Raw genomic sequence first — 25984 nt, forward strand, 5'->3', positions numbered from 1 at the left:
AACAAAACAAAGAAAACATGATAGTTGTACACTAAAACAAAAAAACACAATAGTTGTACACATTAACAACAAAACAAGATCGTTTAACAACGATAGAAACAAAACACAATAGTTGTACAAGAAAACAAAACAAAACACGATCGTTTTACACCTACATAACAAAACAAAATCGCAATACAAGCGAAATAAACAAAACACAACAGTTGTACAAAGAAACAACAAAACAATGTCGTTGTACAATAAAACAAAATAAACACGGTCGTTTTACCGAGGAACAAACAAAACACGATCGTTGTACAAAGAAACAAACAAAACACGATAGTTGTACAGAATTACAACAATACTCGATCGGTGTACAAAGACACTAACAAAACATGATCGTTGTACATAAAAACTAAAAACAAACATGATCGTTGTACAGAGAAACAACAGAACATGATCGTTGTACATAAAAACTAAACAAAACATGATCGTTGTACAGAGAAACAACAGAACATGATCGTTGTTCATCTACGTAACAAAACACGATCGTTTTACAGAGAAACAACACAACAAAATAGTTGTAGAAAGAAACAAACAAAACAAGATCGTTGTACAAAGAAACATACTAAACACGATCGTTGTACACCGAGGCAAACAAAAAGTGGAAAACAAAACAAAACAAGCTCACGGTATGTTTCATACACTTTTTAAGGAAAAGATTAGGGTCAAGTGCTGGTCAAAAATGATTTAATTATATATAGAACGTACACCGACATAAATATAAGGAAATGAGCTCATGTAAAGGTTTTGGTATTTATAAGTACTTTTCATACAGTGTGATTATAAACGACATGTTATAAATCGTAGGGAATAGCTCATTATACAATTCCAAGTACCTAAGTATTTTTCATGATAATTGCGTATTAGTTTAAGAACAACGTTGCAAGCAGCTATTAAAAATCTAGCACCAGAATCTAGTCTTAAAGTATCGGCAATGGCGCCAAGCTGACGGAGCCCTTAACCATTTTCTCTCCAATATAGCCTCCTCAAGTAGATAGATTATCAATCATCGCAACTGAATGAAACAATGTGCACAATAACACAACAGATTTAGTCTAAATGCAACTATTTTTTATAATATTATGATTTTTTTTCAGGTAATTGTATGTTTGTTCTGCTTGGAGAATAGCACTCATTTAAGGCGATTTTGTTTCAAAATGTTTATATTTGTATTGTACAGATAAAAGCTACAACATTTAAAATGCAACTATTTTCTTAATGTTATGCATTTTTTTCAGGTACTTGCACTTCAATCCTAATGTTCTATCATGGATGCCTTTTACTTGATCTTAAACTTTTAATCACAAATGATTTACCATGAAAACTAAAGAAATCATTAACATCTGCAATGATGACATAACAACTGTTCAGATCCCTGTGTAATTGTAAACTACTGTGGTTAATTTCATAAAATAAATAGATATGGTGATAATTAAAGAAGTCCAACTTCAACACAAATTATTTATTTATGAAACAAAGTTTCGGCCATTCGGCCTTCATCAGGTTGTATGTATATAATGAACAGGAAATGACGTCAACATCAAATGACGTCAACGTTGATAACGTCAAAATATAGCATACATTTTTGCGCAAAATAATGTCTTATAGGATCTAAAGAGATACAATTATACTGGTAAAATGCAATATAAATGCATAAACAAACATTAATAAACCAGTATAAACTATGTAACATTAAATAGGTTAAAACAGTTATAAACCAGATTAATTTTGTAATTTTTTTTAAAAATTCTGCAAGAAGAATTAAAATAATATTTTTTGAATTCATACCATTAGGAATGACTGTGCCAAGAATGTGCATCCATTTACTCTCTTTTAATAATCGTTTCCAATTGTTCTCAATTTTATCAATTGGCATAAAAGAAAAATCATTGATACTGTGGTCAGGAGCATTAAAATGTTCAGGACACATTTGTATATGAATCTGGAAAATGCTTTATATCAAACTTATGACTGTTCATTCTCTGACTACATTTTTGTTGTGTCTGACCAACATATTGCTTTTTACATTTTTTGCAATTGATAACATATATAACACCTGTAGAAGAACAGGATAATTCATGATTTATCTTAAATTCTTTGCAAAAATATGTACTTGAAAATTTGTCATTTTCAAAAATAGTACAACAATGTGAACATCTGGATCTATTACATTTAGTAACGAACCCGTTAGTGACAACATTTGTAAGTTTAGAATTCACAAGTATATCTTGAATATTTTTAGGCCGCTTATATGCAACAATTGGTTTGTAGTTAATGAGATCTTGGACAGCTTTTACTTTTTGAATATCTGAGTAGTCCCCAATATTGGTTTATAATTTTACCAATGTTTGGTAATGATGGATTAAAAGTACACACAAAAGGAATAATGTCTTTTTCCGATGATTTAACATTTGGCTGCAAGGCGTCCCCTGCACTGATGGAAAATGTTTTCGAAATAGCTTCATCTATAACAGAAATTGGATAGTTTCAGTTCTTCAAAATAGGTTTTTAGTTTATCACATTCCTCATGGAAACGGTCATCACTTGATGTTATTCTTCTATAGCGTTTAGCCTGGCTGTAGGGGATGCCGACCTTGCACTTTTTTGGATGACACGAAGAGTATTCTATGTATTGGTGGCAATTTGTTGATTTTTCAAAAACGCTTGTTTCCAAACCACCCTTTAAGTCTTTTTCGATATGGACATCCAAGAATGAAACACATGTTTTAGAGACATTATTTGTAAATTTAATATTTTTGTGGACTTTGTTGATATCGTGAAGAAAAGCCGTTAATTCATCTTCAGAATGTTCCCATATGAAGAAAATGTCATCAAGAAAACGCAAGCCATAGTAACGGTTTTTTGGAACAGTTTTTAAGAAAATCTTGTTCAAACTTTCCCATAAACAAAGATGCAAAGCACGGTGCCATTTTCGTGCCCATAGCTGTTCCTAAAATCTGTAGGTAGTTTACATCGTTGAATTGAAAATTGTTCTTTGTTTATACAAGTTTGATTAAGTTTGAGATGTCCTCAATATATCCAAGAGAGTTAGACTTGTCTTGTTCAAGGAAGGATCTGCATGCTGCTATACCATCATCATGTGGAATGTTAGTATAAAGAGAGCTGACGTCAAGTGTCACTAAAAATGCATCTTTTTTTAAAACGGATAAAGATCGTAATTTCTTGATGAAGTCTGTAGTGTCCTTTACAAAAGATGGCAAATTTTCCATGTGAGATTTTAAGACGCTGTCAACATATGAAGATATATTTTCTGTTAATGATTCGCATCCCGATACTATAGGTCGGCCCGGGTATCCTAGCGGTAAAGCATTGTTAACATATTTGTGAATCTTCGGCAGGACGTAGAAAGTAGGCACTCTATTGTTAGTACACGGGAGTAATTTGCTTTTAATTTTTTCACTGATGTTATTGATTTTTGACACTTCATGTATAATTTCCTTGGATAACTGTTCTTGTGGGTTGTTCGAAAGTTTACAATAATGTATATCATTTTCAAGTTGTCTGTCTACTTCATTTATATAATCTGTCCGATTCATAATGACAATAGTGGCACTCTTGTCTGCCTTTTTTACTATGATATTTTTATCTTCCCGGAGATCTTTTAAGTGCCGAAATTTCTTCAGGTGATATATTTGACTGATATTTATATTTTTTGGTTTGAAGCAAAAGTTCATTTGTAATTGCATCAATATAAAAATCCAAGGTAGTATCTCGACCTGAATGAGGAATGAATGTAGAATTATTTTGTCTCTTATTTTCCCATTTTTCAGTAGTATTCTCATGTTCTGTCGAGAGCTCACTATACTCTCGATTTCCGAAAAATTCTTTAAGCCTGAGCCTCCTTGTAAATTCAAATATGTCTTGTTTAAATTGAATTTGACTATGGGGTTTCGGAGTTACACAGTATTTCAAACCTTTTCCAAGTAAGCGGTAGTGGTTGTTATTTAAAATCTTATTTGATAGGTTTAAAACAGTTTTCTTACCCCTTTCAATTTCTTTATTTATTTTCTTGTGTTTTTTCCATTTCCTCCTGCTTGAAAGTCTGACGAATCTCCGGTTTCTTGTGGATTTCGTAGGCACTGGATTAGTCTCTCTATTGTTGATAACAAGGTTTCCTTTTCTCGATGATTCTTGTTCTTTTTGGTAACCGTTCTCCAGTGTTGTTTTGGGATGTTGCCATTTCGGTTTTGTGTTTGTTGTTGCTGTTGATAGTTGGTTTGTTGTTGTTGTTGCTGTTGTTGATTCTTTTGCTGTTGGTGTCGGTGATCTTTCTGTTGCCTTTGCTTTTTTTGCTGGAGTTGGTGTTGATGCTGCTGCTGTTGTTGTTTCCCCACATTTACGGCTTCGCTGTAACTGGTCTTGTTGGTGCCCGGGGACTGCGCGTTTTTTAATGCTGCTGCTGTTGTTGTTTCCCCATCTTTACGGCTTCGCTGTAGCTGGTCTTGTTGGTGCCCGGGGACTGCGCGTTTTTTGAATGCTTATCTTTATTTATAAGCATTTTTTTCTGGTGCATTGTTCTAAAGGTTGAACCATTTCCTTTTTTTAGTTTGAGCATTTTCCCTTCTATTTTCACATTGTTCTGGCGGAGATGTCTCTGGAGAAGGTTGTTTTGCAATACAGTCGCGTGCTTTAACAAGTTGTTTGAGCTTCTTCTCTTGTTTCGCAACAATTGCATTTTTCTTGGTGTCAACATGTTCATAGATTTCTTGTGAAATGTTATTTGCTTCACGTTCATTGTTTATCAGTTGTTTAAACTGTGTTTCAAGTTCAAGCATTTTACCTTTGGAGTTATGAAGTTGTCTGTGATGATCTTCTGCGACGAGCCGTGTAATTTCCAAAGACATCTTGTTTAGCACTCTGTCAACAGCTGCTTGAAGATGATCATTATCTCCAACTTGTACTTGAAGTTTCAGCCTCAGACCAGTTGGAGCCACGTTTTCTGATATGCAGTTCTCCAAAAAACGCATATGTGTTGATTTCCTCATTTGGAAGTCTGCCATTTTCTCTAGTTTTCTGCGCAAAATTTCTAAATCCATGTTGAAGGATCTATATTGATACCAAAGACTTCTTAAGACAGTAGATATGGTGATAATTAAAGAAATCTTACTTCAACACAAATTATTTATTTATGAAACAACGTTTCGGCCATTCGGCCTTCATCAAGTTGTATGTGTATAATGAACAGGAAATGACGTCAACATCAAATGACGTCAACGTTAATAAAATAAACAGGGAATTAGAGTGTGTTTGTGTCAAGCGGTACATTTACTTTAGGATTAAAATACTACAAATATAAAATTATAAATGATAAAGATAGACTTAGCGTCTGCAAGCGAGATTTTTATTTCAAGAATCCCACACTTCAGTGCTAGGCATCAACTGCTTTTGAACTGGAGTTCGGCAGACTACCCACTTAAAAATATTAAGACTCGTAGACATTTTCAAGAAATACAGCGATAAGAGACAATTAAATTTTAGCGGTTTTTAATATAAAATGTTCAGAAGTTTCTAGTTATATGAGAAATATCTCTGAGTTTTATACCTTTTTAACAAGAAGTAAAGAAGATGTATCTTAATGTTAAAGGGGCATTATTCTGCAGGTACTGATATGTTTTTACCGAGACATTATACTTATGTTTACATACGGCCATTGCGTTTCATTATGATTGGATAAATACTAAAGTTTTTCACACTGTTCTGTTTTATACACATATATATTTGGACGAGTACACAGCTGGGAGAACCATATTTGACAAGCAATTAGGCGATTTGGATTTCGACAACAATTTTGAATAATTGACCATGGTTATTAAAGAAAATTTATCTCACTCTAGCTCTAGATCGTTGGGCGATCCCGATTTTCATTCGGAACCTTTTCACGCGTTTCGGTCTTTATCATGGGTCTTACATGGGACCTTTGAATCATACAATACGGAAACATACAGGACATTTTGTTCGCGCGCGCGTCCCGATACAAAAATATATTGTAAGGTCACCTTTTGAAAACCAGATTCTACAATTTGAGGTATAAATTAGGTATAGAATAATGTGTGTGAGTGTCTTCACAAGACTTAACTTAACTTATCATTTTGAATGTAAAAGCGGCAAGCATTTGCAGTTAATGAGGTGATAACATAGGATCGAAATTGACTTTGAAATTATGCCCAGAGACTCTGTCAGCAAGTTTCAGCATAGCATAAATGTATGAAAAATACTTAAGGCATTGTCTTCACACGACTTAAACCTATTATTTTCAAAGTATAGAAGGGCAATCAAAAGAAAAGTTCCGATTCCTTGAGCCATGATTATGTCGAAAACATTGCAAAGTGTCACTGGATGTCACGAGGGGGACCCCTCCCGAAAGCTTCCCCATTTAACTAGTAAGACGCCGTGAATGTTTTTGAAACAATACTTTTTTAAAACATAACAAAAAAAGGAAGTAGATGCAGTTTACAATCATACCTAGTTTGAGTTACCCGGATACAAGCAATATTCAGTTATTCAAATATTGTTCGGAAACGTTGGGGTTAATTGGATAGACGGACGGACGATTAGATAACTATATGGTACACACTTTGAGGCATAACAGTCCCAGTTGTCATAAACTAGCACTTACAAGCTTAAGGTTTTAATTAATTTTAATTTTAAGTTATATGTGACACAAGCCAAGCATAAATAAGGTAAATTATTTTCTCTCCCAGTTCATAAGGACTATGATGATATTAACAGCAGCATATATGAAAAAGCATATATGAAAAGGAATTCAAAGTAACTATAACAAAATGAATGGTATTTATTATGAAAAATGAGCTTTAATAATATCTAAAATAAATTTCACATTTAATATTGCAACAATTAGCAATAATACAAAGGTCTGAATGAATAAACTGTACTGCATTGACAGTAATGTTAGATGTACCACAGGGCCCGTCCATTATAAATTTTAAACAGTTTCTATTAATTATAAAAAAAATGATAGATGCTATATTTTCTAAATCATATTAGATCTTTTAGATGTTAGAAATGCGTTAGCACGAGTATAATTGTAATATTAATGTATCCTTTAATTTAACCACGCATAACCTATATGTTTATAATCCAAGTCCTAGTATTATTAGGTAATATAAACTAATCGAAATGATTGTATATCCAAATGACTTCTCTTAACCTTTGGCATTCTGTAACCTGTTTGATAAAAAAAACATGCATTATTGCAACAACAAACTTGCCATTTAATTGAAATTAAAAGTTTACTGAAAGTAAATGTAGCGCACACAACGTCATAATACATTTTACGTATCACGTGACTTTCTTAATGCAAAATATTTTGTTTATTCGTGTGTATTGCCCGCATATATTGGCTGCATTATGGCTTGCACCCGCTGTTACGCCAGCACGACATAAATTGTGTTTTAACGCAATCACTGACATGGGATATAAAACACTGCAATTCGCTGTCAGATTAAGACTTGAAGAGTTCAAGAAATAGAATAAATTACAATGATCCAGGTGCGATAACCTAGCTCTTGTTGTTTTTTGACGTTCTCGGTGTAAAGCACTGATTCACGCGATACAACTCTCCTGGATTGAACCAGCACTGAGTAAACCATTTTTAGGTACTACCCATTTACTGCCGAGCGCTAGGCAAGGGAGCAACTGATACCATATTACAAATAATTTCGGGTTAATGCGGCCGGGGTTTTGACCATCGCCGTTCCGTTCCAAATGCGAACGCTCTACCACCGAGCCTGCGAGAAAAATAATACATTATATACTAATAAATGTCAAATCTTAACAAAGAAGTATCTCGTTAAGTTTCGTAAACTAAGCTATAAAAAACCGTCGATAACTGATTTGGGAAGAAATTATTTTATATCCATTAAATTTGTCCAAAGGTTTGTAATAATGATATAAGACATACATTTTTGAATCCTAATGTTGTTGTGTGTTTTTTTAACCAGTTTATACAATTGTTTGTTCATAAAGCTTGGTCCTTATCAAATATATTTTAGTTCCATTTTACAAAATAATGTTGGTTGGTTCATTATGGTCAAGTGACCCTCCATGGTACAACTTTGATATCCTATAAATATTGACGCCATGCGGCATCAATACATACGTGTGTCAGCATTGATATTCTATAAATACTGACGTCATGCGGCGTCAATGAAGGCAAGTGTCAACATTGATATCCTATAAATACTGACGCCATGTGGCGTCAATGAAGACATGTGTCAACTTTGATATCCTATAAATACCGACGTGATGTAGCGTCAATGAAGACACGTGTCAACATTGATATCCTATAAATACTGACGTCATGCGGCATCAATGAAAACATGTGTCATCATTGATATCCTATAAAAACTGACGCCATGCGGCGTCAATGAACATACGTGTCAACATTGATATGCAATAAATACTGACGCCTTGCGGCGTAAATGAAGATACGTGTCAACATTGATATCTAATATATACTGACGCCATGCGGCGTCAATGAAGATACGTGTCAACATTGATATCCTATAAATACTGACGTCATGCGGCGTCAATGAAGACATGTGTCAACATTGATATCCCATAAATACTGACGCCATCTGGTGTCAATGAAGACATGTGTATGTGTCAACATTAATATCCTATAAATACTGACGTCATGCGGCGTCAATGAAGACATGTGTCAACATTGATATCCCATAAATACTGACGCCATCTGGTGTCAATGAAGACATGTGTATGTGTCAACATTGATATCCTATAAATACTGACTTCATGTGGCGTGAATGAAGACATACGTCAACATTGATATCCTATAAATACTGACGCCATGCGGCGTTAATGAAGACATTTGTCAACCTTGATATCCTATAAATACTGACGCCATACTGCGTGAATGAAGACATGTGTCATTACTGAGTAGCTGTTTTCTTGCCAAATTTTACCACAACAATTTTAAGTCACGACCACCTTCTTGGAGGTCTGTTGTCGTGCAGTATAGCATTGGATGTCGACCAGTATTTTAATTATGTTATTGATCCAAAGAATGGAAGTAGTCTATTTGGTCCAAACTGCCATTTTCGATGAAATATATACATTGTATATCATATTCACTGGGGTTTTCTCATAATCCTGATACAAATATAGAATGTCAATATATTAACTAAATTAATGTTTTTCCCGGTTTAGTTCCTTTTATTTATATGCATGTTATGATATAAAATGATTATCAAGCTTGGATACAAATATTTTTTAAGCAAATGTGAAAACAAATTCGAGGCTGTTAGAGAGGGCATCTTAAAACAAATCGCGCCTCAGTCCATACGACATATGAAGATATCAGATCTTATTCAATGGCTCTCTGATCAATCATCTGTGATATAGAAGGACCGTAAAAAGACTTGAAGGTCCAGGGCTTAAAATAGAATATCAATATATAGATATATTAATAAGTTCATTAATTAATTACACGATGCTGTTTTGATAACATCATCTGGTAATGTCAAAAATAATAAAAGTATGTGTTTAATTAAAAAGTTAAAATAGTGTCCAACGCAGAAAAAAATATTACTACCTTAATAATAATAATGAATGTGGCTATTTTCTATCCTTATTAAACCAAATCGTTTAGATTTCAGAACTATTTCATAGTTCACCTTGTATCAATGCAATATATATTGTACTGAAATTGTAACCCCATATTGATACACTCGTTTTATACGCCCTTGATATAACGGGTCATATGAAAGTTATATCCTGCGTCGTACGGGCGGGCTGGCGGCGTCCAGTATGTTGTCTGATCAATGAGTTTAGAAGCCCTTGTCTAATTTTCACCAAATTTGGACTATTTGGGCATGATATATTGGACAAGTTTGATAAACAACCATATCGTTCAAGTAACTCGAGAGTAATCGCCCTCAGATTACAGAAAAATCTAAAATTGTTTTTGTCCAGTCATCACCAAGTTTGGTCAAAATGTGTATATATGTTATGCAGTTAAAATTTGAAACTATACGACAATAAAAACTCAAGTATTCATCCAGTCGAACTCAAAATATAAGCGGCACGCTGCGTTTATTTACAGGATATAAAACAATCAATTATATAACAGTCAATTCGTACAACAAGTTAGCAAATTAATGAACAGTGATATGTTCTAGATCTTTATTGAAACACCCCTTGACTAGATTTTGTTTTTGGAGGAAAATGGCCGAGGTTCTCCGATTTGTTTGAGGCTCTTCGAACAAACATGGTTATGGTTATAACAGCCTTAGTAGTAAGGGCGTTATTTAACAGTCTCAGGTGTTTAAGCAATATTTAAAACTTATATTGACATGTTTGTGTAAAGATTTAAGATTCAGGATTCAAGATTTATTTACAAAGCATACAGAAGGTCATGGCCCATGTAGACACATATATATGCAATATTGGTTTTTCAATGATTCAGCGAGTGATTCATGTATGTATACAGCAGCTACATAAAATGGACCAATAAAAATTGTATGGTTATGTTATTTCCCATGTACATTGTATGTATGTATATATGTCAATCAAATGAATGGTCGTATATTACCTTATTCAAAACGGTTATTTGAATAAAATTAAAATACTAACAATGCACATACTCAAAGTAAGCTACAATCCAAGTACTGGATACAACCATCGTGTAATCTCGGCTCGGTAGTCAATTTTATTCATTTGTCCAATGAGAAATCAGTATTTTGTAAGTTTTTCAATACAATTCTCTCAGTCATACAGCTGTTATTGATTTAAATCATGCGCAGCGGTAAATATAAACAGTGCTTGACCCATTTTGTAGGTAGTACACACAAGTAAATAATGACTAAATAAAAGTAACAAAAACGTTTAAAGTTCTCAATATGTTAATACACAAACTAAATAGCCATAAGACTGCGTCGCATCAAATCATTTAAATTTTAAATTAAATGCATGAATACATATAATAATGACATATTTACAAACAGGTAAAATTTAGCAAGAAGCATAAAGATAAACGATTGTTTTTGAGTTAGAGTGATTTTGTTTTGCAATCTCAGGTAGAATGCTTATATAAAACATAGTGTTATTAACAATTTGATAGAACAAAAATTTAAAAAAGTAATCCACTAAAGTCCGAGTGTTTGTTTAACAGAAGTTAGATGGAGTAGTATTTATCTAGTCGTGTATATCTTGAGCTAACTCGTGTTTTTGTATGTACTCAATGACTTGACACCCACGTGCTATTTGATACTACAACCAACTTTCTATGAATGAAAAGTATTATATATTTGTGAATGACATTCTAACCGTGGATATATAGTAAATTATTTAGACTGGTACCTTGCATTATCACCGAAAAAAATATTGGTGTGGGGTCGATTCGGCCGAGATATCATTTCGGCCTACTTTATTCATTAATGTTTGTTTTAAATTGTGTGAATTACGCTTTGAACATGCATTTTATATCAGTTAAATTCAAATTGTGTAAATTTCGTTATTGTGACTTATATTTGTTAGTCAAATCGTGTGAACTAAGCTTTGTACTTCCATTTTATATCACTTAAATTTAAAATAGTCAATTAATGTCGTATTAAGGCACTTATATTTGTTATCAAATGCATTATTTAAACTATTATTCACAATATGCCCGTAAATTCTAAAATGCTTATTTACTACCACAGCATGTATATAAATCGTTTTCACAGAAAGTAAATTTGTAAAATAACGAACTCGTATGACCGGCGACCAGTCAATACAAAAAAAGTGAGAATAACTTTTTTTAATCTCCTGTTTTAAACATAAGGCTTATTCGTTTTATATGACGTTTTGGAAGTTTTACACGCATCAAAACGGTTATTGACGACAATTTTAAAGTAAAGTTGAAAAAGAGTTGATATCATTAACAAATCTTCTTTTTCATAACTAAAATGTATCCGTATACACTTCCCCATTGACAATTGCAAACATGTATCCCTATAAACGCGGCCTCCAGTTTCATAATAATGAAACATGTATGAATACATATAATAATTAGACACATATAATACTTACACAGTGAAACTAAAGGATGCATGAATCTGTATAATACCATTAGTACTGTAATATGTACCTTAATGCTTTAAACGATTCCCTCGGTTAAAAGATGAGAATAAACAGCTTTTAGATACATTCAAGATACCAAATACACCATATGAGTCTATATCTTAACATATCTTATTTTACACCCTATTAATTTAAGCATGTTTTAAATGTAAATGTATCACTTACAGCAGCAGCACACAAACATTTTCAGAACATAACATTAAAACTTTATTTTATGAATTTAGATCTTCGGCTGAGTAAAGGCATAACTAGATTTATTCATCATAAAAATACCGATGCAGTTGACCATATGACTTTGACAATTGTTTGCAAATAGTTTGTGGTCTTTATAATTGCAGTTATAGGATGCATTGATTAAAGTGTCCAATAATTACATTATTAGCCATGTTTTGTTTTATCTTATTTTAAAAATACGCCCCGTTAATGCTTACTCTATACACACATTGTAGCATCTCATCTTATCGACAAGCGTACGGCAAAATATCGAATATATCAAGAAATTCAGACAAACATTTGACTTGTGAGGGTCACAAATAAATCTAAAATATATTGCTATCATAGTCATAGACAACTTGGGCTGTCAATATCGAAAAAAATATATCACAATATTCAGAAATGTGCATTCGAAAAAGTGACCACATGGCATGTAAATTATTGTACTTTTGTATTTATCCTTTTAACGTACAAAAGTACAATAATTTTTAACTGAATGTAAACTGATACCTAACACGAACAAGAAATACAAATGCTCGTCAAATGATAGCTACAAAGCAGGTCTTAACATCATTATTCTAGTAATTATCAAATGATGACTACACAGAAGGTCGGAACATCATTCTGCTAGATTTTAACGGTTCTGCTCTATCAAATATCATAGCGGTAGAGTTGTAAACAACAGATCCAGGTGTGTAGTACCAGCCATTTAGGTTCGCATAGTAGAAGCAATTCTTGTACCACCATCCTCCGCGATATATATCGGCACAATTAGCTCCCCAACTATCATTGTCATGGTCGAATGTGCTAAAGGCAGAACCGTTTGCAAAGGTGTTAAACTGCCCGTTTTTCGGAAGCACTGCAACTAATCATTAATTAAATTAATGTAAAATGTTTGAAAAGGTAATAAAATTGTTTATTATTATACGAAATGTGGCAGTGTTAAGTTCAACGTTATATCAGTAGTGCAATGTCATGCATGCCATGACATTTTTTGTATTACCATTATGAGGTGAGTCTGTTATAGAATGTAAAATCATAATGTAGTGCCATGCGGATTAGAAATTCTGTTTGAACCTAAAAGCGAGCAATACATAAAATGTCATATAAACATGAATAATTCCTATATTTTATGTTGGTGATTCTTACATTGATTCATTTCTTTAATATGTTTTTTTTTTCAATATACAACAACAACGATTGGTTACTTATGAAATCGGCATGACAGAGCTTCAATATTTTGCCGCATCGTAAAAATCATGAAAAAGTTTTTTCACTGCTATTCACAAAACTCGAATGATCAATGCTTGACATCAATCATAAAACAATTCCTTTCATAAATATACTTACGTCCACTTTCTGACCGAGTATTTCCAATACGTAAGGTATAATCAAACCCGGCTCCCACACTGAAGTCAGCGTATACGACATAGGCGGTGCTGTTATTGGCGCGTGTGATGTCAATTCTTAAATCATGTGTTGTCCGGGATGTCATCTCATGCATCAATTTCAGACCTGAGAAACATAGCCATTTGCATCTGATTTGTTTGGTGCCAGTTGATCTTTGTATCATTTATTATTTTTCCTATTTTACGCTATATGATACTCAGCGATTTAAAGTTAGTCCATTTAAAAAAAAAGAACTTTGCTTTTCTATAAATCGGAATTTGACAAAGTAAATATAGGCAGTTGTTACCTCACTTATATTTTGTTCGACATGTATTTTATTGAAACTGTCCTATTACATCTCCGAAAAATATGAATCAGAATTAAAACGGTAATCGTTTTTTAATCAGCAATATGTTATAAAAAACATATCGTCAAAGAATCCACTCCAGATTATCCACATTCAAACAATATTATATTCCTACAGGGAGGTGAAACATTTCACAATGAAACATAATTTATATGTTTATATACATTTTGATCACTACGCTTACATACCCAACCAGAATTCGCCCTGCAGAGATCCAAACCCATTATCGTATGAGGAGAAGTCGCGATAGAAATCCACACTTCCGTCAACACGATGTTGGAACACCTACCAAGGTTAAAGAGGTAAAACCACGATGTCTCTTGACCGTGTATTATACTATATATAACACTTCGATATGCTTTAAATAGTAAATACGATATGCACTGTAATATCAACACTCACGGTCCAGCCTCCTTGATCGGTGTCCATATCACAGAACACACTCGCATTCTGGTTTCTTTTCCATGTTGTGATTTGATAGACGCCAGAGGGCACAATGCCAAGGTGCTGCCTTATTTCCGAACAGTCAGCAAAAGCTTGAAAGAAAGAAATCTTGTTAAAGCCTACAGAAATGTAGTCAATAAAACAAGATATACCTTTAAATTGAAACTGCTGATAAAGAAAAGTGGAAAATATACCACTAGCAACGCATACAATCATCAGCTTAAACGTTATTTTATTTTCAAGAATCAGCATGATGTTTTTTTACCCTGGAAGACTAGAAATACATCACATGTAGCTATACTATAGACGAAGCACGACTTTTTACAGCCATAACCCAGTAAGTTATACCACAGGTAGTACCTACATTAACCAACGACTTCTATAGTAAAACTAATATTTACTGTCCATTGGCAGAAACGATACATGCACAATTTGCTACGCCCCGTTTCACCAGCAACACCCAATTTCAATTGCAGCTTTCCTATGCCACAAGTAAAGCCCACATATTACCAGCGACAATCACATATAACTTGCAAGGCACACCAACAACACCAACTACACCCTCATATCACCAGCAACGCCCTTATATCACCAACTACACCGTCATATCACCAGCAACGCCCCCACATCACCGACTTCAACCTAATATAACCAGCAACTCCCCTATTCGCAAACTACACACTCATTTAACCAGCAACTCCCCCATATCACCGACTACACCGTCATATTACCAGAAACGCCCATATTTCGCCAAATACACCCTCATATTACCAGCAACGCACCTAAATCGCCAACTACACCTTCATATTACCAGTAACGCTCCTATATCGATAAATACACCCTCATATTACTAGTTAAACCCCTTATTCACCACCTACACCATCATATTACCAGCAACGCCCCTATATCACAAACTACAGCCTCATATCACCAGTCACACCCCCTTATTCACCAACTACAACCTCACATTACCAGAAACGCCCCTATATCAGCAACTACAGCCTCATATTACTAGCAACACCTTCATATCACTAACTATAACCTGATATTACAAGCAACGCCCCCTTATTTACCAACTACACCCTGATATTACCAGAAACGCCCATATAACACCAACTTCACCCTCATATTACTAGCAACGCCCCCTTATTCACCAACTACACCCTCATATTACCAGCAACGCCCTATTTTACCAACTACACCCTCATACTACCAGCAACGCCCTCTTATTCACTGACTACACCCTCATATTACCAGCAACGCCCCTATATCACCAACTACAACCTCATATTACCAGCAACGCTTCCATATCACCTACTTCACTGTCATATTACGAGTGACGTCCAGCTTATTCACCAACTACACCCTCATTTTACCAGCAAGGACTCTTATTCACCAACTACAACCTTATATTACCAGCATAGCCCTATAACACCAACTTCACCCTTATATAACCAGAAACTTCCCTATATCACCAACAACATCATTATATTACCAGCAACGTCACTTTATCACCAACTACAACTTTATATTTCCAGCAACGCCACTATTTCACCAATTACAAATTCACTTCACCAGCAATGCCCCTATATCTCTGACTACTCCCTCATATTACCAGAAACATCCCTATATCACTAGCTACACCCTCATATAACCAGCATCGCCCCTTTATCACCAACTTCAACCTCATATTACCAGCAACGCCCCATACATCAACAATTACAACCTCATACTACCATCAACGCCCCTATATCACCAACTACAACCTCATATTACAAGCAACACCCCTATACCACAAACTACACCCTCATACTACCAGAAACTCCCCTATATCACCAAATACACCCTCATTCAACTAGCAACGCCCCCATATCACCGACTACACCGTCATATTACCAGCAACGCCCCTTATTCACCAACTACAACCTCATACTACCAGCAACGCCCCTATATCACCAACTACACCCTCATGTTACCAGCAACGCCCCCATTATCATCAACTTCACCCTATTATTACCAGCAACGCCCCCTTATTCACCAACTACACCCTAATATTACCAGCAATACCTTTCATCACCAACTACACACTCATTTGATCAGTAACCCCTGTATATCACCAACTACAACCTCACATTCCCAGCAACACCCCTTTACAACCGACACCACCCTCATACTACCAGCAACGCCTCCATATTACTTGCAGCTTCTCCATATCACAAGTCATTCTTAAATATCAACAGCAAAGCTCCCATCGAATTGCAAAGCGCCCAATCCCATGCACGACCCGCAACAGCAAGCCACCTTATCATCAGCAAGGCCCCAATATCATAAGCAAGGCCCTTATCATCAACAACACCTATCTCATCAGCAAGGCCCCGATATCAATTACCAAAGCTTAAATCTTCAGCAACGCCCATATCATCAGCAACGCCCTATATCATCAGCAATGCCCCCATATCATTAGCTTGTCGCAATATCATAAGAAAGCCCCAATATTATCAGCAAGGCAACCATATCATCAGCAATCTCCCATATCACTTGCAAGGCCCCATATGATGAGCAAGGCCCCTTATGATTAGCATGGCTCCAATGGCATCAGCAAGCTCCAATATTATATGCAAGGCCCATAGTAACAGCAAGGCCCCATATCATCAGCAAGGACTCCAAATCTTCTGCAAGGCCCTCATATCATCGGCAAGGAACCATTTCATCAGCAATGCTCCCATATCATCAGCAATGCCCACATATCATCAGCAAGGCCCCATATTATCAGCAAGGCTGCCATATCATCAGCAATATCCCATATCATCAGCAATGCCCCATATCATCAGCAAGGTTGTCGTATCATCAACAATCCCCATATCATCAGCAACGCCCCATATTATCAGCAAGGCCCAATATCATCAGCAATGCCTCCATATTATCAGCAATGCCTCCATATTATCAGCAATGCCTCCATATCATCAGCAATGCCTCCATATCATCAGCAATGCCCACATATTATCAGCAAGGCCCCAACATCATCAGTAAGGCCCCAAATGATATGCAATGCCCCATATCATCAGCGATATCCCATATCATAAGCAATGTCTCCATATTATAAGCGATGCTCTAATATTATCATCAATGCCCCATAACATCAGCAAAGCACCCATACCATCATCAAGGCCCCCATATAATCAGCAATGTCTCCATATTATCAGCAATGCCTCCATATCATTTGCAATGCCCCAATATCATCAGCAATGCCAAATAGATTCAGCAAAGCACCCATACCATCAGCAAGGCCCCAATGTCATTTGCAATGTCCCATATCATCAGCAATGCCCCATATCATCAGCAAGGCTGTCGTATCATCAACAATCCCCATATCATCAGCAACGCCCCATATTATCAGCAAGGACCAATATCATCAGCAATGCCTCCATATTATCAGCAATGCCTCCATATTATCAGCAATGCCTCCATATCATCTGCAATGCCTCCATATCATCAGCAATGCCCACATATTATCAGCAAGGCCCCCACATCATCAGTAAGGCCCCAAATGATATGCAATGCCCCATATCATCAGCGATATCCCATATCATAAGCAATGTCTCCAAATCATAAGCGATGCTCTAATATTATCAGCAATACCCCATAACATCAGCAAAGCACCCATACCATCATCAAGGCCTCCATATAATCAGCAATGTCTCCATATTATCAGCAATGCCTCCATATTATTAGCAGAGCGGCCATATCACTAGCAATGCCCATTATCATCAGCAAGGCTGCCGTATCATCAGCAACGTCTCATATCATCAGCAATGCCCTATATCATCAGCAATGTCTCATATCATCAGAAATGCCTCCATATCTTTAGCAAGGCTGCCGTATCATCGGCAATGCCCCATATCATCAGCAATGCTCAATATCATCAGTAATGTCCCATATCATCAGTAATGCCTTTATATCATCAGCAAGGCTTCCGTATCATCAACAATGACCCCATATCATCAGCAAAGCTGCCATATCATCAGCAATGCCCCATATCATCACCAATGCCCCATATCATCAGCAAGGTTGTCGTATCATCAACAATCCCCATATCATCAGCAATGCCCCATATTATCAGCAAGGCCCAATATCATCAGCAATGCCTCCATATTATCAGCAATGCCTCCATATTATCAGCAATGCCTCCATATCATCAGCAATGCCTCCATATCATCAGCAATGCCCACATATTATCAGCAAGGCCCCCACATCATCAGTAAGGCCCCAAATGATATGCAATGCCCCATATCATCAGCGATATCCCATATCATAAGCAATGTCTCCATATTATAAGCGATGCTCTAATATCATCATCAATGCCCCATAACATCAGCAAAGCACCCATACCATCATCAAGGCCCCCATATAATCAGCAATGTCTCCATATTATCAGCAATGCCTCCATATCATTTGCAATGCCCCAATATCATCAGCAATGCCAAATAGATTCAGCAAAGCACCCATACCATCAGCAAGGCCCCAATGTCATTTGCAATGTCCCATATCATCAGCAATGCCCCATATCATCAGCAAGGCTGTCGTATCATCAACAATCCCCATATCATCAGCAACGCCCCATATTATCAGCAAGGACCAATATCATCAGCAATGCCTCCATATTATCAGCAATGCCTCCATATTATCAGCAATGCCTCCATATCATCTGCAATGCCTCCATATCATCAGCAATGCCCACATATTATCAGCAAGGCCCCCACATCATCAGTAAGGCCCCAAATGATATGCAATGCCCCATATCATCAGCGATATCCCATATCATAAGCAATGTCTCCAAATCATAAGCGATGCTCTAATATTATCAGCAATACCCCATAACATCAGCAAAGCACACATACCATCATCAAGGCCTCCATATAATCAGCAATGTCTCCATATTATCAGCAATGCCTCCATATTATTAGCAGAGCAGCCATATCACTAGCAATGCCCATTATCATCAGCAAGGCTGCCGTATCATCAGCAACGTCTCATATCATCAGCAATGCTCTATATCATCAGCAATGTCTCATATCATCAGAAATGCCTCCATATCTTTAGCAAGGCTGCCGTATCATCGGCAATGCCCCATATCATCAGCAATGCTCAATATCATCAGTAATGTCCCATATCATCAGTAATGCCTTTATATCATCAGCAAGGCTTCCGTATCATCAACAATGACCCCATATCATCAGCAAAGCTGCCATATCATCAGCAATGCCCCATATCATCACCAATGCCCCATATCATCAGCAAGGTTGTCGTATCATCAACAATCCCCATATCATCAGCAACGCCCCATATTATCAGCAAGGCCCAATATCATCAGCAATGCCTCCATATTATCAGCAATGCCTCCATATTATCAGCAATGCCTCCATATCATCAGCAATGCCTCCATATCATCAGCAATGCCCACATATTATCAGCAAGGCCCCCACATCATCAGTAAGGCCCCAAATGATATGCAATGCCCCATATCATCAGCGATATCCCATATCATAAGCAATGTCTCCATATTATAAGCGATGCTCTAATATCATCATCAATGCCCCATAACATCAGCAAAGCACCCATACCATCATCAAGGCCCCCATATAATCAGCAATGTCTCCATATTATCAGCAATGCCTCCATATCATTTGCAATGCCCCAATATCATCAGCAATGCCAAATAGATTCAGCAAAGCACCCATACCATCAGCAAGGCCCCAATGTCATTTGCAATGTCCCATATCATCACCAATGCCCCATATCATCAGCAAGGTTGTCGTATCATCAACAATCCCCATATCATCAGCAACGCCCCATATTATCAGCAAGGACCACTATCATCAGCAATGCCTCCATATTATCAGCAATGCCTCCATATTATCAGCAATGCCTCCATATCATCAGCAATGCCTCCATATCATCAGCAATGCCCACATATTATCAGCAAGGCCCCCACATCATCAGTAAGGCCCCAAATGATATGCAATGCCCCATATCATCAGCGATATCCCATATCATAAGCAATGTCTCCAAATCATAAGCGATGCTCTAATATCATCAGCAATACCCCATAACATCAGCAAAGCACCCATACCATCATCAAGGCCTCCATATAATCAGCAATGTCTCCATATTATCAGCAATGCCTCCATATTATTAGCAGAGCGGCCATATCACTAGCAATGCCCCATATCATCAGCAAGGCTGCCGTATCATCAGCAACGTCTCATATCATCAGCAATGCCCTATATCATCAGCAATGCCTCATATCATCAGAAATGCCTCCATATCTTTAGCAAGGCTGCCGTATCATCGGCAATGCCCCATATCATCAGCAATGCTCCATATCATCAGTAATGTCCCATATCATCAGTAATGCCTTTATATCATCAGCAAGGCTTCCGTATCAACAACAATGACCCCATATCATCAGCAAAGCTGCCATATCATCAGCAATGCCCCATATCATCACCAATGCCCCAAAAAATCAGCAATGCCCAATATCATCAACAATGTCCCATAGCATCAGCAATGCTGATATCTTCAGCAATGCCCCATATCATCAGCAAGACCCCAAAATCATTAGCAAGGACCCCTTATCATCAGCAAGGACCCCTTATCATCATTAAGCCCCCCATATCATTAGCAATGCCACAATATCATCAGCAAGACCCCATTATATCAACAAAGACTCCAAATCTTCTGCAAGGCCCTCATATCATCGGCAAGGCTCATCATTATCAGCAATGCCCCCATATCATCAGCAATGCCCCCAAATCATCGGCTAGGCCCCATATTCTCAGCAAGGCCAAGTATCATCAGCAAGGCCCTATTATATCAGCAAGGAATTCATATCATCAGCAAGCCTCAATATCATCAACAAGGTGCCATATCATCAGCAAGGCCCATATACTATCAGCAAGGCCCACATACTATCAGCAAGGCCCCAAACCATCTGCAATGCCCCATATCATCAGCAATATCCAATATCATTAGCAATGTCTCCATATCATCAGCAATACCTCCATATCATTATAAATCCCCATATCATTTGCAATGCCCCAATATCATCAGCAATGCCCAATAGATTCAGCAAAGCACCCATACCATCAATAATGTCCCATATCATCAGCAGTACTGATATCGTCAGCAATGTCCCATATCATCAGCAAAGCTGCCATATCACCAGCAATGCCTGTATCATCAGCAAGGCACCATTATATCAGCAAGGATGCCATATCATCAGCAAAGCCCCCATATCATCAGCAATGTTCAATATTATCAGCAATGCCCCATATCATTAGCAAGGCCCCCATATCATCAACAAAGCCCCCATATCATCAGCAAAGCCCCCATATCATCAGCAATGACCCCATATCATTAGCAATACCCCCATATCACCAGCAAGGCCCCAATATCATCAGCAATGCCTCCCTATCATCAGCAATGCCCCCATATTAGCGTCAATGTACCAATGTTACTTTCACCGCTACCTTTCAACAGCGACGCCCCGATATGCCAGCAACGCCAAATAGACTTTGCAAGGCCCTACTGTCATCAGCAAGCCGTCATATCATCCGCAATGTCCTATATCATCAGCAATGCCCCATATCATCAGCAATGCCCAATATCATCAACAATGTCCCATATCATCAGCAATACTGATATCGTCAGCAATGTCCCATATCATCAGCAAGGCTGCCATATCATCAGCAATGTCCGTACTATCTACAATGCCCCATATCATCAGCAATGTCCCATATCATAAGCAATGCACAATATCATCAACAATGTCTCCTATCATCAACAATGCTGATATCATCAATAATGCCCCATATCATCAGCAAGGCTGCCATATCATCGGCAATGCCCGTAATAATCAGCAATGGCCCATATCATCAGCTAGGACCCATATAATAAGCAATGCCTGCATATCATCAGCACGGATTCCATTTCATCAGCAAGGCCCCCATATAATCAGCAATGCCCCATATCATCAGCAAGGCAGCCATATCATCAGCAAGGTTGCCGTATCATCAGCAAAGCCCCCTTGTCATCACCAATTCCCCATATCATCAACAAGGCAACCATATCATCAGCAAGGCTGCCATATCATCAGCAATGCCCACATATCATCAGCAATGCCCCATGTCATCAGCAAGGCCGTCATATCATCTGCAAAGCCCAATTTCATCAGCAAAGCCCAATATCATCAGCAATGTCCCATAGTATCAGCAAGGATGCCATATCATCAGCAAGGATGCCATATCATCAGCAAGGATGCCATATCATTAGCAAGCCCCCAAATTATAAGCAATGTCCATATATCAACAGCAATGTCTCCCTATCATTATCAAGGACCCATATCATCTACACTGCCCCATATCATCAGCAAGGCCCGATATCATCATCAAAACTCCATACCACACGCAACGCCCCCATATCAGCGTCAATATACCAATGTTACTTTCAACGCCACCTTTCAACAGCAATGCACCAATATCACCAGGAACACAACAATAGACTTTCCAAGGCCCTACTATCACCAGCAATGTCCCTTAAAACGCACACAACATGGTACGCCTTATATGTACAACGGCTTCCATATAGCACTAGCAAAGGCATCATTTGAACAGCAGTGCCCATATCTGACTACCAAAGTTCCTATGACAACGCACAAATGCCATAAACTCCATCATATCCCCAGCAATGCCCCCAACATCTTAAACAGCGCTTCCATGTTCCCAGCAACGCCTTTATTTTTGTTCTCACGCTCACTTTTGACAAACAACGCACACATATCACCAGCAACGTCCCCCAGTTACCAGCAAGACCCCAACATTACCACAAACGCCCATCATATCACAAGCATCGAGCCCATATAACCAGCAACGTCCCAATATCACAAGCAACGCAGATATATCACTTCAAAATCAACAGCAAAACTCCCATATCATCAAAAACGTCCCCATATTACAAGCAACGCCCTTTTATCCCTTGTAGCACTAACGTAGGCTAGACTAAAGTGAATGTAATGAGTTTGAAAACTATCAAGAATACCATTATCAGGGCAACGGAGACTAGATTTAAGTGGATGTAATGCATTTTACAACTTTAACAAAGACTATTGCTCGGGCAACGGATGCTACCACGAATTGTATGTAATTAATTTGATTTACTATGAAAACAACATATCACGGGCAACGGATACTATAATAAACTACCAAAATACTATTACCATCGCAAACGATTCTCGCATGATTATTCAATTTATTTTTATATCATTTTAATTTGATCAGACATGAATCTTACATCGGATTTCTGTTCCATCTCCTGTACAATTGGAGCCTCCGTGTCGCGGGGCGGAATTGTTACATTCTCTTGTTCGAAATTGTTTTTCCTTCTCACAGTGAGTGACACAATTCGCCCATCCCATCCAAATTCACCATTGTCCGTCCACTAGCAGAGGAGAATTTGTTAGGGTTATATTTGTTATTGTGTAACTATTAATAAATGTTTGAACTAGTGCCATGTTCTGTACAGATAAACTTTCCTGTTTCAAAAGATGGCTCGTTCCTTTAACAAGTTCAAACACGATTCTTACCTCTGATTTCTATTTCTTCTCCGGAACAACTGGCGCCTCCGTATAGCGGGGCAGGGCTGTTACACTCCCTTGTACGATACCATTGTCCTGTCTTACACCGGGTGTCACACTTCATCCACCCCATCCAGTTTCCCCATTGGCCATCCACTAGGAGAATATAAATCATTAATTTATAGATTCAATCCCAAGTGAACTGTTTTCGTTTACCGTTCAAAAATTTGTACGTAACCCCTTTATGTATAACACTATTAATGACTATAGTTTTGTTTATGTATTCGTTGCCTGTCTCTTTTATTTCATGTTGATGAAAATTATAATTTCAAAATTAGTAAAAGACGTTCAATTAAACGATACGGAATATTTGATATACTCTTCGTTACCACAATTGGCCTAGTTTGGTGTTTGCTATCAAAATATTGCGTTACATAGCTGTATGTAACGGCTTGTGATCAAATTCTATGAAGACCGCTCTTGAGTTCATGCAGATTGTTCATTATATATGTGAGATAACAATGTAAATGTTTACCTGGAAGCTTTTTTTCGATTGAGGATACTCGGCTCGTTAGACTGCTAACATCCGACTTCATCGAATAACAAGACGACTTGTACTTTTCTGACTGTCTTTCTAACTTATAGTCCAGTGCTTTTGTTTGATTTGCCAAACGCTCATCCAAACTGCTTTGTGTATTTTCAAACTCGCCATCTATTTTCTTCATATGATTTTTCATTTCAGTTTTCAAACTCAATAAAGCCACTTTTTCCCGCTTCATTGCAGTATTTATTGCAATGATTTGGGTCTTTACCATTTGCGTCACGGTGTTGGAAATTGTCAACGGAATGTTCTTTGTAATTCCACCTTGTTTGGGTTCGTAGTTTTTCTGTGTCTCTGCAACACGTTTCAGCCCTTCCGCTAACTGCGTCTGCAAGTCTGTCAGTGAGTTCTCGAGTTTAATCTCCAGATTGTCCATTCTTTCATCAAGCGAGGTAAGGGACTTTCTGAATTCGGTATCTAGTTTACCGAATTCGTTATCCAGCGATAATACTTTGGACGCTGTTTGCATCAACAACTCATTGGTATTTGCACATCGGTTTAACAGCACAGTGTAACTTGTTAGTATCACAAATAGCATATTTGCATTACACAGAGCCATGTTGAAACCTTCTGGTGAGAAGCCAGCTGAAATTACAAATGAGACAAAATGGAATTCGCACAAAATTTATGTTTAGCCGCTATGAGCAAAAATGAGCAGAAATGAGTCATATAATAAATTTGACCGATCGTGAAATATGGTGTAATGGTAACCTTTGATTTACAACCGAATCGAGGCGTCAATAGTGCTGCGTTTTTAGCCAAGTCCATGTCAAATTTAAGGTTGTTCACCCTTGTTTTTTTAATGACACGCATCAAGTAATGAATCCCAAGAACGGTTTTCCTGAACATAATTTTTTTAACTCAACTTTACTCAACTAAAAACAAATTTAATTGTGTGTCTAGTTTGTGAGGACGAATACAAGACATACAACTCGAATTCAAACAGAGAAAAGCAATATGACCTGTTTACATGTACATCAAAGATTCAACTAAAATCTACTCAACTTTGAAGAGCTTAAATTTTACGTCCAGTTTGCATTCAATTACAAGGATGAATAAAATACACACAACAAGGAATCAAGCAAATTAAAACATGGCACGTTTCTGCTTGTTGTGGTTCTATAATAGTGCGACTGAATAGTTGAGAGGCATGCTTAAAGCAATCTTGATTATGCCT

The 25984-nt window shown here is 37.1% G+C and overlaps 1 protein-coding gene across 1 annotated transcript; it reads right to left on the minus strand.

The window, feature by feature from the left end:
* Window positions 1-10941: 10941 nt before the first annotated feature.
* On the minus strand, window positions 10942-25368 carry LOC128222318 (angiopoietin-related protein 7-like). The gene is made up of 6 exons (XM_052931299.1): window positions 24742-25368; window positions 24216-24362; window positions 14534-14667; window positions 14320-14416; window positions 13726-13890; window positions 10942-13240 (listed from the first exon to the last, which is right to left on the minus strand). The coding sequence occupies exons 1-6, from the start codon at window positions 25364-25366 to the stop codon at window positions 12975-12977; spliced, it is 1434 nt and encodes a 477-aa protein (XP_052787259.1). The 5' UTR covers window positions 25367-25368; the 3' UTR covers window positions 10942-12974.
* Window positions 25369-25984: the final 616 nt, after the last annotated feature.

The sequence above is a fragment of the Mya arenaria genome, chromosome 16, assembly GCF_026914265.1.
Source record: "Mya arenaria isolate MELC-2E11 chromosome 16, ASM2691426v1".
Classification (NCBI taxonomy): Eukaryota; Metazoa; Mollusca; class Bivalvia; order Myida; family Myidae; genus Mya; species Mya arenaria.

Bases quoted from the DNA above. Each gene is read 5' to 3' on its own strand.
- LOC128222318 (XM_052931299.1), bottom strand. From the start codon at position 25,366: ATGGCTCTGTGTAATGCAAATATGCTATTTGTGATACTAACAAGTTAC. The intron at 14,417-14,533 runs GTGAGTGTTGAT...TAACCTTGGTAG, and splicing joins CCGATCAAGGAGGCTGGACC to GTGTTCCAACATCGTGTTGA. The intron at 13,241-13,725 runs GTAAGTATATTT...ATTAATGATTAG, and splicing joins TACTCGGTCAGAAAGTGGAC to TTGCAGTGCTTCCGAAAAAC.